At 46.2% G+C, this 17,805-nt stretch overlaps 1 protein-coding gene across 1 annotated transcript; it reads right to left on the reverse strand.

The window, feature by feature from the left end:
* Positions 1-1,384: 1,384 nt before the first annotated feature.
* Positions 1,385-17,304, reverse strand: LOC130127912 (uncharacterized). Its single transcript, XM_056297624.1, has 6 exons — positions 14,793-17,304; positions 7,229-7,396; positions 6,923-6,999; positions 6,473-6,662; positions 5,167-5,260; positions 1,385-1,479 (listed from the first exon to the last, which is right to left on the reverse strand). The coding sequence occupies exons 1-6, from the start codon at positions 16,473-16,475 to the stop codon at positions 1,385-1,387; spliced, it is 2,307 nt and encodes a 768-aa protein (XP_056153599.1). The 5' UTR covers positions 16,476-17,304.
* Positions 17,305-17,805: the final 501 nt, after the last annotated feature.

Raw genomic sequence — 17,805 nt, forward strand, 5'->3', positions numbered from 1 at the left:
CTATTTTTCTGGTCCTCTCTGGAACAATACCTACCACCTCCAAAAAAAATTGGGATCATAAGTGCATTTTTGCAAAAATGTATATTTTGCATAATGCCAAAAAATGTCTTAAGTCCCAGAAAAAATTGCTATATTGGTGAAAAAATCAAAGATGCTCAGAATCATCTGAAATGCCGAGAAAAGTGGTTTTTAGCCATTTTTAGAAAAATGCATATTTTGCATATTTATGCATAATTTTAATTTTCTGGGATTTTTCCCTTACTCTCTGAGACAATACCTACCACCTCCAAAAAGAATTAGGATCATAAATGCTTTAGTTTTCGGTCCCGCTATCTACACTAACACACACACACTAACACCACACACACACACACATTCCGAAAATATATGAGTAGATATATATATAAAATCATTTTTTTACTTTTTATATATTTTCTTAGCATTTTTTTAGTTTCAGTGTTGAAGAACATTCATCATTTCATGACCCTTGCTGTACTGTGTAACTGTTCCTTAAACTCCCTGTGCCTGAAAACAAATAGAAAGAGCAAACAGACCAGATTCTGATTCTACAACTACTCATCAGGCACTGTGTCAGCAACTCTCATTACAGAGCTGCTGGGAGATTTACTGGTCTCAATTGATACTCTCAGTATCCCCGTGTCTTTAATTCTAAACTTGCAAATTCAATGTAACCCCGCATGTGGTCCCAAGTCCTCAATACCAGCTTCAATTCCCACGAGAAACATGTGAAACAAAAGGGCCCTAAGGTTCTGAAAAGAAAAGCCACATCGACTGTAGTTTGGCCCCGAGACATAGAAACCCTCTCAATGCACTTATCAGCCATGCCAAGTGGGGGCGCTGATACTTTGTAGTGCACAGACAGTGTTGGCATACTGTGGCCCACTCACAACATGCTTCCAAATGCACACAATGGCTGAAATAACCCAACCCTGCCAAGATCAGCAAAAATTAGAGTAAAATATACAGACTTGGAGCACAAGAGAAGACAGGAATCCCAGATATGCTAACCGTGATTTGATAAAAGAAAATAATAACTTCACACACGTGTGAAAAGTTCAGACAAGTTCCAAATCACTCAACACTTGTCAAAAGAAAAATTCTAACAATGAAGGAACCCTGCCAGATGTTATTTTGGCAAGTGCAGAATAGTCACAGCACACTAATGATAGCTCTGCTAACCATTCACAGAATTACAGTGGCATATGTGGGAAAGTGCACAGGGAGTTCAGCCTGCGACCAGAACGCTCTGCCGCAGGGTGGACCAGCGAAGAACTGGGGCAGAGGAAGTGATGCATGCATGTTCACTCTCTTTCACCGAATTACTGAATTTCCCAAAAAAAAAAAAAAAAAAAAAAAAAAAGAGTTAGGTGCCATGCCCTACCTCATCATACTCTTCGGGGCAACCCACAGCGCCATCCTCTGGGCTGTAGTGGACATCGTAAACCTGAGGCTCTGGACCTGGGGGCACAGAGAGACAGAGAAAATAGGACGCGGTTAATTTGTCTGAAAACAAAAACCACAATGTCAACAAGAAGCCGGGAGCTAAAACAGACACACGGGATTCATGTATGCGTTGACTGTATACGCCGTCATTGTGCACGGCCAACAATGACAGCGGCAGCAGGGGGGAGTGGGATTATAGCAGGTGGTTAAAGCAGCAGAAGGGACTGTAAAATTATAAAGGTTAATGAAATAGAAAAAAAGAAAAGATAGCTGTATACTTTTCCTAAATCTGAAGGTCAACATGAAACCTGACTGTTTGACAAGCTGATAGGTTGTCAGACTGCAAGCTGAACCATGTTTATTCAAACAACACTGCTCAGATTAGCTAAATCATGTCTTAGCCGACCCACTTTAAAATGCATATACTGCTGAAGTCTTCATGCTTGGTGGAATACAGAATATTATATAACTTACGCTTACATGTCAAAGGCTATGAAATGGCATGTGACCGAGCGTATCGACAAAATAAAACAATAAAAACAAGATTTTTGACCCCTATCAAAATCAAATTAGTCAATAAATGTTAGTTTTGAAAGCACCTGCAGAGAGGCGGTGAAACCCGAGACAGCCCCCAATACGATGGACTCCCATGAGCCTCTGGGGTGCCTGTATCTAGTAAACAGAGCAGTGAGCAATGCCCTGCAGAGAGAATGGAGTACAAACAGTGCTCTCGACAGCAACTGCTGGGATATAAACCACCGCTCTCCAGGAAGCCTCACTGCTTGTTTAGGAGGAATGAGACCGCTTTGAATGGGGTTGGGCAGGAGAGAGAGGCCCTCTATTTGGACTGAAGGCCTGTGGTATTACCTGGCAGGGTCTCAAAATACCACAGACAGACAGAGAGACAGAGATTCTTGATTTTCTCATTGCTTGACCATTCCTTCAAGCAGCCAAGTGGCGACTAGACCAACATGCCAGAGACGGTGCAGGAGACAAGGTATTTCCATGCCCCACAGGGCTGCTTTATGAAGGTCCCCCAGCCCAATAACAAGTACGGGAGAGGAGGAACAATGGAGAAGGTGGAGGTTGGGAGTGCTGGAATAAACGCTGAAACAGGAACAGCAGGTTCAGGGTGGGGTGTTTGGGGAAAGTAGTGGGGTGGGGTCACTGACAGTACAGTGGATCCTGACTGACCTCCACACAAAGCAACTAAGTAGATGAGCCACAAAGGTCCATGTTGTCTTTACAGACACGGGGGAGTTCTGACAGCAGTGTGAGCTCTGATCTTCACATGTCAATGAGAAACTGATGTCTGATAGGAAATACCCAATTTGTTTTCAACTTCCTCTTAAGTAAAAACAAATTCTGTATATAAAGCCACGTGGCAATGAAAACAATTAACCTAAGCAAATCAAAATGACAAATCCGCCGTGTAATCCCATAACTGTTACCTGTGTGAATGAATAAAGTCTAAAATTTGTCTTCCAGCTTGCTGATATGTTTACATCATTCATCTCCATCATTTCAAAAGCCTTATATCAATCAAAATCCCAGCTTCCCTGTAATTCTGAAAAGCCCCCCCCCCTCCCCTCTCAGATTCTTTTTATTCAAACTGATATTTCTTTGCTGGAGGCTTCATTGACACACAAAGGTTACTCCATAAAATTTTCCACATGAGAGAGCCGAAAGAAATCTGACAAGATGAACTGACGAAGATGCTCCGACATAAACAGCCTCTGATCCTCTGCTTCCTTTCTCTGGGAAACAACTTTATGAAACAATTACCAGTCAACCCAGTAAAAAAGGAGAGAAAGAGAGAAAGAAAGAGCACAATGAAAAGCAATGGTGAATAATTTAGGCGAAAAGGACTACCCTCCCGCTCTCCTTCCCTCCCTCCCTCTGAAACTCAGCCCATCATCCCATGTGTCTGGGTGCCTCACCCTTTCCAAAACATGACTTATTAAACAGGGTGGGTAACATGAGATGTGTAACCCAGAAAGCCACGGGAGGAGAGTGTCACAGATCGATGAAAACACCAGTAGCTTGGAAAACACTGGGCAAACAGCTCACTGTAAATGTAACATCAACACAACCTGCGCAGTGTGTCAACACAAGTGGTGCACTCTCTATGTAATGATGTCAGTTAGGCCCGGAGGTGTCGGTCACAATCATGTCAACGGCGATGACAGATACTAGAGTTGCACAGTGAACAAATCCATCATGGACACTTTACTAGCTGCTATGAAACGCAAGAGAATGCTGCTGGAGCTGCAAAGTGACTCCACGATTTACACGAGAAGGCAGGAGAAAAGACCTGACACTGAAAATAAATAGTCCCAGGGCGACGCCCTCTGCTTCACAGGAAACATCCCTCCGTCATGCTTTAAATGGCCGAGGTGAAGGCCGGGATATCCTGATTACTCGGGCTGTCCGCAGAACCTCATGAATTGCGGCCATTGTATGATGAGGGGTGTACACGGGCTGCTGCACCGAACATCTGGTTTTATGGCTTGTAAAACAGGTCAGGGAGGCAGATATGGTGCTAGGAAGAGAAACATTTTGAGTTTGGTAACAAAGAATTTGGGTCAGCCTGTCTTTCCTCAGCTGGACAGCAATGAAAAACTGTGAATATTATAGCCTGAAAGAAGCCCTCCGGGGCAGGGCTAAATAAAACCAACCATCCATTCATCCATCCATGCAACATGTATACAATACACACAGTTTGCATATGCACAAGAGTGTACATCAGTGCCACTCTTTGTGCAGGATATGAGGTTATAGAGAAAATAAACTTGGGCATGAAAATATTCTTACCTTGTGCTTGCCAAACAGTCCTTAAAATGCTTACACACAATTGTTTAGGGATGAGCTGATTAAGTGCTAATGACCTTTTTTTTATCCTCTGTGAATAGTACCATGGCCATTGAAACTCTAGTTAAGTGTCTTGATGCATGCTCAACAATCCAGGTAAGAAAATCAAATAAGGTTGAATCAGTTCATCTGGATACAACGTTTATGGTCAGATACGTTTCATCCCTCAACTAAGTGACATCTTCAGTCTAAACGGACTGCAGGTATCTATGTTAAGAGGGAACGACCATCCCTGAATCGCGGGGGGGCGGGGGGCTATGAGTACATCTGTTGCCATCTTACAATGCTGTGATTGCAACTATTCCCGAACCCTCTGTGAATAGTACACATGGTCATCGAAACTCTAGTTCATGGGCACACCCATATTTGATCATGAAACTGGTCGTTGGTTTCGGTTGTTATACATCTGTCACCATCTTACAATGCGGTGACAGCAACAATCCCTAATCCTCTGTGAATAGTACACATGATCAATGGTCACACCCCTATTTGCATATGAAACTGCCCGTTGGTTTTGGTCGTTAGGCACTGTATTGTTTATAAGGGGTGGAGATACCTGCAGTCAGTTTAGACTGAAGATGTCACTTAGATGAGTGATGAAACGTATCCGTTAATAAACGTTGTATCCAGATGAACTGATTCAACCATCTTTGACCTTTTTTTATTATCATTTTTTATGTTCATAACCTTTCATAGTGCCATGTCTGTCATATTTTGAGTGTGACGTTTCCTGCACTGACAAACAGGGGAAAAAAAATGAGTAAAGCATGACATCAGTACTTAATGAAACTCCTACAGAGAAGACGTCCAAGATCAACTCTGGTGACTCACCTCCATTGCTGATGGCGGAGATTCCCCTATGGAAGTCCTCGAAGCTGATCACCCCCAAGCCGCTGGGGTCCAGGAACTTGGTCAGATCTTTCACCTTAAAAGAGACAAGGCAAAAAAAAAAAAAAAAAAAAACACTTAAAACTGTGTGTCATCACTGCAACAGAAAAACTCTCTTCCACCCTGTCAGATGGGGCGGTTTGCCTTGGTGCCTCATGAATTAATCAGAGCCAGTTCTGTCATAACGACCGTGATACAAGGGGGACGACTCTACGAGAGAGAAACCTGCCCGACTTTGACTGTATTTTATGAATATTTAATGAAATCAGGAGTGTTGTGCAATATGAGAGCAAGAACAGAGTCCCTGCATCTGAACACAAGTTACCTGAAACCAATGAAAAGTTGTAAAGTTTGATTTTTAAAACATAACCTTTTGACTGCAGAATCCCACAGAGCATCAGGAGGATTTTTACTCTGGAGGAATAAAAATGTGCTTGTAAAAACATCCGAGGTCGTCAAACCCGTTGCAAACATCAGATATTGCGGATTTTACGACATACGTGACAGTACGTTTACAAGGCTTTTACAAGGTACCTGGTCTTTAGCAGACATGAAAGGAGCTGACCTGCAGCAGTTGACATAAAAGGGAGCGTTAAAGAACGCTAGGGTGTCCGAGTAGTGTAGCGGTCTACTCTGTTGCCTACCAACCCGGAGATCCTGCTTTGAATCCCCGTGTTACCTCTGGCTTGATCGGGCGTCCCTACAGACGCAATTGGCCGTGTCTGCGGGTGGGAAGCCGGATGCGAGTATGTGTCCTGGTCACTGCAGCGCCTCCTCTGGTCGGTCGGGGCGCCTGTTCAGGAGGAGGGGGGAACAGCGTGATCTTCCCACACGTTACGTCCCCCTGGCGAAACTCCTCACTGTCAGGTGACAAGAAGCGGCTGGCGACTCCACATGTATCGGAGGAGGCATGCGGTAGTCTGCAGCCCTCCCCGGATCAGCAGAGGGGGTGGAGCAGTGACCGGGACGGCTCAGAAGAGTGGGGTAATTGGCTGGGTACAATTCAGGAGAAAAAGGGGGGGGGGGAAACAAAACAAACAATGCCAGTTACAATACCTACAGTGTATCTTCTGAGATGACACCGAAAGGTTAAAGCTTACAGATTAGGACAGTTTGTTTTCAGTTTTTAAATTAAAAAGGTTCACACATGGGATTACAGAGTAAACCATGTACCCTTCAATTCCATGCAATATAGAAAAGAAGAAAATGTCAGTTTGATTCATCTTGGCAATGTCATTGTTACACTGACTGTGTCACTATATGTCATTAAAAATTCCTGGATGTAGACGGGGGCAAGTTTAAAATGCATTTTCAGCGGCGTATATCCAAACACGCATCCACGTGTGCTCTCAGTGCGCAGCAAGACGGAGGTGTACGCACCGAGTCCCATGACAAGCAGTGACGTGATGTTCCCGTTATCTCCCCTCTCTGCTGGTAAACTGGCAACCAGAGGATAATGTGTGCTGAACAACAGTGACTGTGTAGCGTCAGAGAAACAGCTCCCTTGGACTGAAACAGGAACCTAAGGATTTGAAGATCACCCCCCCCCCCCAGACTTGTATCTATGTAGAGAGAATCAACAGTGGCGCCAAGCAATCAGAATGTGCACGCACAAATGACAGAGGGAGCCAAATGTGGTGCGTTGCGCATTTCCACAAACTCGTCATTACGCTGTCACTCCGGGCGGCGTATCGCTGACACAACGAGCTGGGAGGGAGCCTGACAGTGTGGGGGGTGGGGGTTCTGAGGTTTCTGTGGTTCCGACTCGATCCAGCCCTGAGAGAAGGAGGGGCACAACGCGAACACAGGCATTTCTCAAGGGCTTTCAATTTTCACTTCTGACTACACGGTTTGTAACCATTTTTACACACACACACACACACACACACACACACACACACACACACACACACACACACACGAGAGTTCATCTGCTTAGCAACGCTGAGCTCCAACTCACACAGCTTAGAGGCTAAGACTGCTAATGAACTCTGGATTGACTTGCCCAGAGCTTCTCAGAGAAAGCCCAGTGATTTCTGATCTGGGCTTGGTGACGGACACCCAGCTGTAGGAGAAGGCGACATGGAGCGTGACCCGATTTCAATGAGAGGGAGGTTAACGCGGAGTTGATGGGCTGACCTATATTAACTTTTGGACCAAGTTGAGTCTGGATCTAGTACAAGACACAGAATGAGGGTGAGAGTGAGGTGTCTAGCTCAAGAACATTTGAGAAAAGACACCTGACTGTTAACAGGAATTGACTTTTGAGATCTTGTGCTCACGAGCCAGCCTCTTTTACAGCAAGGACTGCCTGCTGCATCAAAATGATTTATCGTTTTTACCCTTTATGTATTCAGGAAGGGCATCCGATATAAAATTTTGCCAAATCATTATGCAGATTGACAAGACCGCCATCGGTGCTGCGCCCTCACAGGGTACTGACGGAAACTATCAAATCCGCTGTGGCGACCCCTGGGGAAACAGGGAACAAGCCAAAAGAGGAAGAAGAAGAAGACCCTTTATGTCTTACTTGCTCCCAAAAGTGTGTTGCGTTTTTGGGTGATGTACAAGAAACAACATTCAGTCACTGTTAATTCAGTGAGCTCCACATGGCGATGAAAAATGTGCACACCAGAAAACAAACAATAGTAACAAAACGATTAGATGACTGGTCATGGACATTATGCAGTAGACACAAAAACCCAATAGTCTCAATGGGTGAATGACTCATTCATTTGTACAAGATACTGTGTAAAATTTGACTGACTGAATGAAGTCTCTTCAAAATCCTGGCCCCCTTTTGAAAATCCTCTCCAGTGAAAGAGGTTGATGACTGGTTAGAGGTTGTGTAGGAGGTGAGGCGTTTAAAGAGGCTGGAACTTGTTGCTCATTGTGAGGAATCCCATTAAGGTAAAAGGTTGACATTTACAAGGCGGTGGCTAGTGGGTAGCAAGTGTCTCGCTGTTCCATCTCAGAACAGAGCGTCATGGTGCACAGGAAATAACACCTCTCTCTCTCTCTCTGCAGACAGAGGTGAGAAGACAGGGGGATGACAGCAGGCTAGCTAAAAGCAACACTTTTCCTTCCGTCCAAATCTATGCACCCTAACTTGTCCGAGATGCATTGCTACAATGTAGACCCTCTATTCCGATGTTAAAACTTTCATCTGCTTTAGGAAACATGCAGACACGTTCAACTTTTGGGAATTCTGTTTACTTAAGGAGATATTATATTCCATCCATTATCCAAACCGTTTATCCTGCTCTCAGGGTTGCGGGGATGCTGGAGCCTATCCCAGCAGTCATAGGGCGGCAGGCGGGGAGACACCCTGGACAGGCCGCCAGGCCATCACAGGGCCCACACACACACATTCACACCTACGGACAATTTAGTACAGCCGATTCACCTGACCTACATGTCTTGAAGAACCGGAGCACCCGGGGGAAACCCACGCAGACTTGGGGAAAACGTGCAAACTCCACACAGAGGACGACCCGGGATGACCTCCAAGGTTGGACTACCCCGGGGCTCTAACCCTTGCTGTGAGGCGACTGTGCTAACCACTGCGCCACCATGCCGCCCTAAAATCTAACAATTATTTTGAGAGAGAAAAAAAAGGGTGTATTTCCAGCCAATCAGGTCAGGGCTGGGAAAACGGCTGTTTACTTCTGTCAGTTCTGAGGGATGGCTAATGTCAGTAGTAGCTAACGTTAGCTAGCTACAAGAGTTCCTCAGTTCTTGAAGAGATATTATATTTCCCCATAAAATGAATGGCTGAATGTTAGGAACCCTACACAGTGGAGAGGACTGATGGCATCACAGCTCAATTCATATTACAGTTTAAACCAATGGAACTGGCTCATCAGCATCCTCAGCTAGAACACCGCTTTTCCCCCCAATTATGTGTTCAAGTCAATATTATTAATACAAGGGCAAAAAGTCACAGACATACACAGAAATCAGCCTGTGTAGTCTCCCCACCACTAATGTCCCAATCCACAGTTCAAAAGCAAAAGTTGTTTATTCTAGCATGAGTGACTTGGCGGCAATTCTAGAAATCCCACGTGTCATAGCTCACTTCACACAGATAAGCCATCATAGCTAAGGGCAAGGCAACACTCTCCACCTCACTTTGTGAAGGAGAGCAGTAAACAGAGATCATACTTGGAGCCCATTCTGTCCCACGCTTAGCAAGCAGCCAAGGCACAGTGTTTTGTTTTTTTTGGGGGGTTTTTTCTCCCACCGTTCCCTCTGTTTGTGTCTAATCGTTGCAGTGGTACGCCTGACTGGTCCTATAAAGACCAATAGTGCACAGGAGCCCGGGGAGATGAATACCTCTGGGGTAGAGTCTTTTCTCTGATGGGGGGTTACACAATAGCCGCTGAACAAAGCTCCGATAACAGTTCTAATAAGGCTGCCAGTGGAGCTCTTCTGCTAAAGACGGGGAGACAGGTCCAAATGATAGTATTTTTTAATGGAGAACACACACACACACACACACAAAACGGGGGTCAGGGCATAGGGCATTCCTTTGAGGATTTTAAAAAGTCGATACAATGCTGTTGGCTAATGGACAGTGGCTGGAGAAAGGCGGTGTGTGTGTGTGTGTGTATATATATATATGTGTGTGCCAGTCACACACACGGGATCCAAACCAATAAGTGAGACTTCCAAAAAGATTTATCTACCAGGGACTTCAGGGGTGTGGGAACTGACCTTGCTGCTGAGTGACCTTTCACTTTTTTGTGGTCCCCCAAAAGTCTAAATGATCACCAGTTAACATACCTCCAACCAGACAGGGGAGGTATAATAGTGAAGTCTGCTGGTGAAATGCTGGGTAAGCCATACGGCTGTGTACCACTGCTCCGGAGAAAGTGGCCCGCCATTGGCCCTCATCAAAACCTGATGCAGCGCCGTCCACAGAAAGATACATCTGTTCGGCTCCACGACAAGAAGGTCACCAGTTTCAATCCCCGATCATCTAGAAAACTGAATTAAAAGCATCCCCCCTTTTTTTGGTGACAGGGTGCACTAAAGCAAGGCATTGAACCCCCAAAATGGTCAGTGGCCAGATCATCAGGACTGTTTTAGGACTGTGGCAGTTTCCAGGCCTGAATCAATAAGACGGTTGTTATGAATGGGAAGCGGAGTAGTACCGATAAATAAACCTGTCCTACATCAACCTCGTGTGCATTAATCAGTTTAAAAAAAAACAAAACAACAACAACATGGTGGAATAAGGGTGTAGAAAAAAATAAAAACAGCAACTGACAAGGACAAAGGAACTACAACTTCATGTCCAATTTCCACCACTGAACTTTTGGCTTAAAGGACACGACACTATTCTGTAAATCCATCCATCCATTATCCAAACCGCTTATCCTACCCAGGGTCACGGGGATGCTGGAGCCTATCCCAGTAGTCATTGGGCAGAAGGCAGGGAGACACCCTGGACAGGCCGCCAGGCCATCACAGGGCCCACACACATTCACACCTACGGACAATTTAGTACGGCCGGTTCGCCTGACCTACATGTCTTTGGACTGGGGGGGGGGGGGGGGGGCGGAGCACCCGGAGGAAACCCATGCAGACACGGGGAGAACATGCAAACTCCACACAGAGGACGACCCCCAACGTTGGACTACCCCGGGGCTCAAACCCAGGACCTTCTTGCTGTGAGGCGACCGCGCTAACCACTGCACCACCGTGCTACTCTTTTTTTTTTAACTTAGTTTTTATTTCAATTTCAACAACTTATACAACTAAATTCACAATTTTGCCTGCCGTTTTTTTAAATTTTTCAGCTGTACCTATATGGTTTACAGATAATTTAACAAAAGGAAATAAAAAATTCTAAAAGGAAAACAAAAAAAACCCTTTACTTCAGCTTGAAGTGTTAGTTGTAATGGAGGTATAAATTGAAGGTATAAATAAGTTATATTCTGTAAATATGATTTTAAAAAAAGCCACAGACTAAAGTTTCTGCAAAGCGATTCATACACCCTACACCCTTACACATGAACGTGTGTGTGTGTGTGTGTCCATGCTGTCACATCCACCATGAAGCTGCTCTACTTCCTGGAATCATTCTGACCAAGACATTTGCCTTTGGCACGTAAAGGTTCAGGATGTACATGCAAATGTGGTATTATTCCCCTACATCACGCAGTCTCCTACCACCGGCCTACCGGGGCCTTCCCAACACGGTACAACACAGACACCAAAGCCGAGCCTAGTTTATCAGCTGGGTGTAGTCCAGAGGTAAAAACTCTATCAAATCTGTTTTCTACAGACCAAGGAAGAAAATTCACCACAAGGAAAACAGCCATTTGTGATGCTTGCAGACACAGTAAAAATAAACCGCAAGACCAAACTATTTCCCACATTTAGAAATAAACAAATCCTGCTAATGAACTGATCCCTTGCTGTGAAATCCAGACTCCCCAATCCCTTTTCCCACTTGGCTGCAAGCTTTTCTAGCGCTCCAACTCTGGTTCTTGTTTACAGTGTTGTTTAGCCAGTCTCTGTATGAATTATGGCCCGACTGGGGGAAATTATTCCATTTTCTCCACCACACCACTAAAATACCACCGTCACCACAATGGTTCCTGGTATGATCTCCCTAATCTGAGCCTCTTTAGGGAGTGGAGATCATTCAAATCAGGGATATATCTGGGGAAGCGAAGCAGAACGATGTACCAAGGCAAAGCTCATTCCAGTGAAAAACAGGAACGCACCTTTACTCCAAAACAATGGTGTGTGTATGGTGTAAACTGCAGCTGAAATGCCTCTGTTGACACAAGATAGTCAAACACTAACACAGATAAACAATATTACAATCGAAGTATATTCCTGTTCACCATACATCCAGTAAACCGGCGTGTCTTATGTCATCAGAAAAAGCATCAGTTCTTTATGAACTATGAATCGGGTCTTTCACCAGTAATGAATGATACTGTATCTCTAAGATATGAAAAGTATGAAGTATTTGTAAATCATACCCGAGAAAACCCCACACCGGGGCTCCAGGCACCTAGCTGAAGACCTTGTGAGATTAGAGCTGTCCTTCCTCGTGTATTCAGAGTCGGCCTCCCGAACACTGTAAATCCAACGGCGGGCCCTTACATAACATTCTTTGGATACTGAACACAAGGGTCAGTGTGCTTCATGCTTACTTTTTGAAACAGTAAAAAAAACCAAAAAGACTTAAGCCTCCATCACCCCCCCACCCCCCCCAACCATCACCACCACCAGCAGTCACAAAACCAGTGAAATCGGAGAGGCCGCCTGGCTGAGACGGGAGGGCACAAACCTGCCCGTCGCCCTGGGAAACCTGAGACCAGATACCCTCTTTTCTTAAGAGACACACAGTAATCAATCTGCCCAATCTGGTTGGCGACACAAAAAGCAAATCTTTCTGGAGCGCAGACACGGGGGAAACTGCTGGGATGTGAATACTTCAGAGCTACAGGAGGAGAGGACCACTGGATATCCAAGTCCATACCACAACACCGAGGCTGGCTCTGCCTTGGAGCCCAGGGAAGCTCATGGTGTCAATTCATCTTCTCTGAAGCTCCTCAAAACAAGCAGAATGACGAACTGGTCAATCTCTTCCCCATCCATGGGAGGGGGGCAGGGTCAGGTGGCGGACGGTGTCAGACCCCATACAGTTCCTCTGACTCAGGAAAAAACACATTCTCCTCTTAATCCTTTAGAATGCTCTGCCTGGGGAGTCAGAGATACCTACAGCCGGGCCCGGCAAAGAGCAGGGGCAACACAGGCGCTTTGAACTGGGAGAGAGGGGATTATAAAGCGTGGTTAGTCAGTCAGCAACAGAGTTGGCTAATCTACATGGTTCAATACTCACACATGTAGCTAAAATCTTTAAAAAAAGAAACTGGTCCAATCCTTTATCTGACAGTGGTGTGCTGATGCTCCATCATATACACTAGAGGAACACAGATGGGTGTCTAAAATGCCCCCGCACATTTGCTCACGATTATTACCACATAGCAGCTATTTGAATATCTTCACGGCTTCAAAAACAAAAATACACATTTGAGGCTACAACCTGAGTGGGAGTCAAACAAGAAAATGGATTTTCATGAGAACTCAACCCTGCCAGTGTTATCAGGCACACCAGATCAGCATTTGCATCAAAGCCTTTCACAGTTATTTGCAAATGGAGGGCTTACTTGCTGAACTCATGGTCCTTCCTGTAAACATTTGTACATGCACAGAAGCACGCATGTTAGGCCAGAAAAGAAACTGACACCTTTTGTTTCGCTTTAATTATTGCTCAATGGCACTTTAGTCTGATCCAAGTAACCACCTTGCTCAACTCTCTACATTCAAAGTGTCCAGGAAAACAACGGGAGCCAACAGCCTTTCCGAGGGATAAAGAAGGGTGTGCAAGTAAAAGCAAACATTCTGAAAAGTACTAAGGGGAACAGAAAGGATTCTCTGTAGACTACTTCTGCTTAAATGGAAACACTCCTTTAAGGAAACACAAGATCCTGTTCTGCAGTGGATTCATTATTCCAGCCCAACCATCACTTGACAGCTTCGTCTTCTGTTATGAAAGACAGAAGTAGCACCTTTTCTCTCCCATGTGCCAAAGCTGTGAAACTGTAAAATATGTTTGGAGGTCTGAATACAGAGTCAGGGTCACTGATGGGAGTCGGACACCATCTTTCCACTCTCATTCCAACAGATTATGCCTGGGCCACAGAATATGCTAATGGGTAAAACACAATGTCAATGGACAAATGGGTGGGTGCCCAGCTTGACGGTTCATTACAGGCAATATGCTTTTGACAGATTTATCTAGATGATGACCTAAATCCTGATTCTTGAGCCCTTGCCAAATATAGATTACACACTAATCTAGGCATGGTTTTAATAATATGTGGCAGTATTAGCCAAATCCATTAAGCTCAATATTCAGAGCTGCTTTGTGGGGACCATAAGGAAAGAATGGTTATGACGGGTAGAGCCACCAGTAGATATGCTAAACTGATTTAGCTTAAGAACTGGGCCTAAAGCCCATTGCTGCCTATGCATAAAAGGCTTTGAAATACAGTATATGGTACGCCAGAGTGTTTCACCCTGCTTCGTTGTATGCCTGAGCAACACCAACCTAACCTTTCACAAAAACATAAAACTGCATTTATAAAAAATGAGATTTCAGGAGACAACAGATTATTTCTTCAGTTATTTTTCCATCTACATTTCAAGCAGAGTGACTGAACACAATCAGGTCTTTTATCTCATTTCACTTGGCACAAACATCTCAAAAACCATTAAAAAATTTTTTTTTCCCCTTTTAGTAACATGAGATGATGGAATTGGGCTGTGCCATCAGTGGGTTGGATTTCAGTCGATGGAATTAACCACGCATAAACAAACAATCGGGCTCTAACGTACAGTCAGGAAAAAATAAATTAGGTACAAGTACTTCATTTAGTTAGATATACAACAACTTCAAACTGGCCTACATAATTCTGTCTGTGAAGTCCATGCAAAACAAATAAACACAATAAACGGAGGGGATGCAATCTGGATCTCACCTGATCGGCGCCATAGGCGGCAGCAAACTCCATGAACTCTTCTATTCTAACAAAGCCGTCTCCATCTTGGTCCAGAGCATCGAACACTGCCTTCAGTGGAGAGGCGTCTTCCGCCCTCTGGTCTCCAGAAGAGACCACGGGCACGGAGTCCGGTACCACCATCTCAGAGAGAGAAACCGCCTCCACACTTTGCTCCGCAGTCCATCCGGTCTCAGAGGAACCTCTGCTCAACTCTTGAGCTGGAAAATCCAAAGCGTCTGGAACATGAAGATCCGAGTGTCCCCGCAGGTTCAGGTCCGTCGGCCTTTCCTCGTCTTTTTCCCCGTTGTGCCGTTCAACTTGCAAATCAGTACTCCAATCACTGTGCTCAGCCTCTGGCAGTTTCGAGTGCAACGTTTCCTCATGATGGACTTCGTCTGCTGTCAAACCCAATTCCAAAGCCATCGAGCAGTCCCTTTCATGTTGGGATTCGGAAAGATGGTTTTCTTCCATCAAATCCATACAGTCATTTTCTGCTGAGGGAAGGTGGTTGGGCAAGTCACCCTGGACTGGGGCATCTCCATCTGGGGGCACTGCTGGCAATAACTCCTCCAATGTTGAAACAGGGTTTGCGGAAGGACAGGGTGCGGACAACTCACCTTCACCTGGCTCCTCTGAGGTCGTATCTTTACTCAAGTCTATGGAGGCATGCTCCCCCCCGGGTTCCTCCGCTAGGGAATCTAACAGTGCACCTTTGCAAGTGAGAGAGGTGAGGTTGGTGGGACAGAGGCTGGGGCTCTCATCGCACACAGGAACCTCCGAATCCAGCAAAGGGAAGAACTCTTCTCGATTGCTTGCTGGTGTGCTGCAACAGTCAGTTATAACAGTATCCTGCTGAAGAGAGCTTCCAAATAAACCAGCCAGGGTAACATTACTGACTAGAGGCAGATCACTCACTGCTTCCAGGACTGAACCTTTGTCCTCGGTTTCAGGTGACACCCTCTCCCCTCCCTGGGAGAGAAGGGAGGGAGGGAGGCCTCCCTGCTCATCCTGTGAATGGAGGAGCAGCTCCTCAGTGACACCATGTGGGCCGGCTTCACCGGAACACACAGGGGACAGAGGAGGGGAACAGGAGTGTTTGGAAGACAGGAGGTCTACCAGCAAAGACGAAGTGTCTGCGCGAGTTCCAGGAGTCCTTTCTGAAATCTGCTCCAGGGATGAAGGTTCCTCGCAGCTCCAGGCATTAGCATCTTTGACAGATGGACCCTGTGTCCACTTTAGATGCTCACAGGGGGAATCCTCCCTGAGCAGATCAGAGGAACCAGGGTTAAACAACCACGAGAGAGTGATCTCATCAGTTATGTCATCAGATACATCGGGCTGTTGAGCAGGTTTTAACTCCTCGAAATGTATGCTTTGAAAACCAGTCGGGGCATCACTTCTCTCCAACTCCAAGATATGATCCCCACAAAAATAACCGGATGTCCTTAACAGGTTGTCTACATTTAGGGCGCTGTCGCTGAGAGCCTCTTCACAGTCCTCTTGGTCAACATGTTCAGCAAAATCCAAACCAGTTTGACCACTTTTGTTGAGAGGCAACAGACCGCCCTTGTCAGAGCCCAAGCTGAGGAACCCCAGGGGAGAACTGTGGTCCGTCTCCCATTCTGAAAGACCCAGCTGGGCAGACAGCACCGTCTGATCCATTTGTACGGAGGTTAGCTTGGCAAACTTGAGACAGCCGATCAAGTCTTATCTCAAGGTTGAGATCCAGAGCTTCGTTTCAAATGACGTCATGATGTTACGCGGCAGCGGACATCCACGGGCAATCTGGGCGTCGCGTCCCCGCGGGGATCCGCGTGTGAATAACACCATCTCTGTCGAGTTCTGACGTCGGGAAGGAAAGCGACGCCTCAGCATAGCTGGGCACTACTCCACGTCTAACCGCGGGACACGCCGGGTCAATTTCAAAACAGTTAATTTACATTTAGAAACAACGTTTAGTGAATCGGCAGGTGAGGAAGAACGGGCTCATTTTGACGTTTAGGGCGGCGATCTCTTAATGGCGTTCGCCCCTTTTTCTTTTTCTTACGGCGTCATGACTGGGTTAGTGACAATAAGGCAATTCAAAACTCGGCGCCGTTTCACCGACGTGCGAATGGTTTCTACTTACTGAATCCCTCCGCGCCATGGCGGCGCGACTGCTGCCCGTTACCCAACGCTCGTCCTGCCGACGAGCCGATGTCAACATTTGACCGCGGCCCCGAGACAAGAGCTGGCGCGGCGCCGTTTGATAGAAGGCACCGGCCAGCGCGAGGTTTATCGCCTCGTAAGCCAATAAGAACCTCAAACAAGGCGACAAGTCAATTAGCCAATCAGCCGACGAGCCAACGTTATCCTCTCCGGAGCTAATTAGCCGCGGAGCGATGATGGCGACGCGCGGCGGCGGCGGAAGCCGGGGGAGTCGGGCTCGGAGATCACCGCATCGCAAAGCGATTCACTCGACGTGTAACTCGACAAGAAACGATGTAATGTCGCGGCACACGCAGGGAAACGTCCAACGGCTAACTAACCGTTACACCGAGGGGCAGCCTGCTCCCTTTGCTGCCATTAGCCGGGGGGGGGGCTGCTAGCCGGCTAGCGAAATTAGCTTGTTAGCCAGCGAGCACGCCAAACGGTCCATCTTCTCTTCCCCCGACAGTGGTTTCAAATATCCGAACCCGAGAGGAAAGGAAGACGTTGAACCGCTCGCCTCGGAAGGGAATCCGGCAGCTATTAGTTTTTTTTTTATCCGCACTCGATGTCGCTTCCCTTCGTGGCAAAAGGAGGAATCCCACAGAAAGCCATCCACCTGTGTGTGTCCCGACAGGCCGGGCTGATGAAGGGGAGGCGAAACGACCCCTATTATTCTTCTTCCTCCTCCGCTCTTCTCCTGTAATAACGCGCCCGCCGTGACAGCACGGGGACACCGGCGGCGGCGGCTATCACCACAAATCTCTTTAGAGCGCTAATTAATGGTGACCCGATAGCGGAGGCC

The sequence above is a fragment of the Lampris incognitus genome, chromosome 17, assembly GCF_029633865.1.
Source record: "Lampris incognitus isolate fLamInc1 chromosome 17, fLamInc1.hap2, whole genome shotgun sequence".
In the NCBI taxonomy this organism is placed as follows: Eukaryota; Metazoa; Chordata; class Actinopteri; order Lampriformes; family Lampridae; genus Lampris; species Lampris incognitus.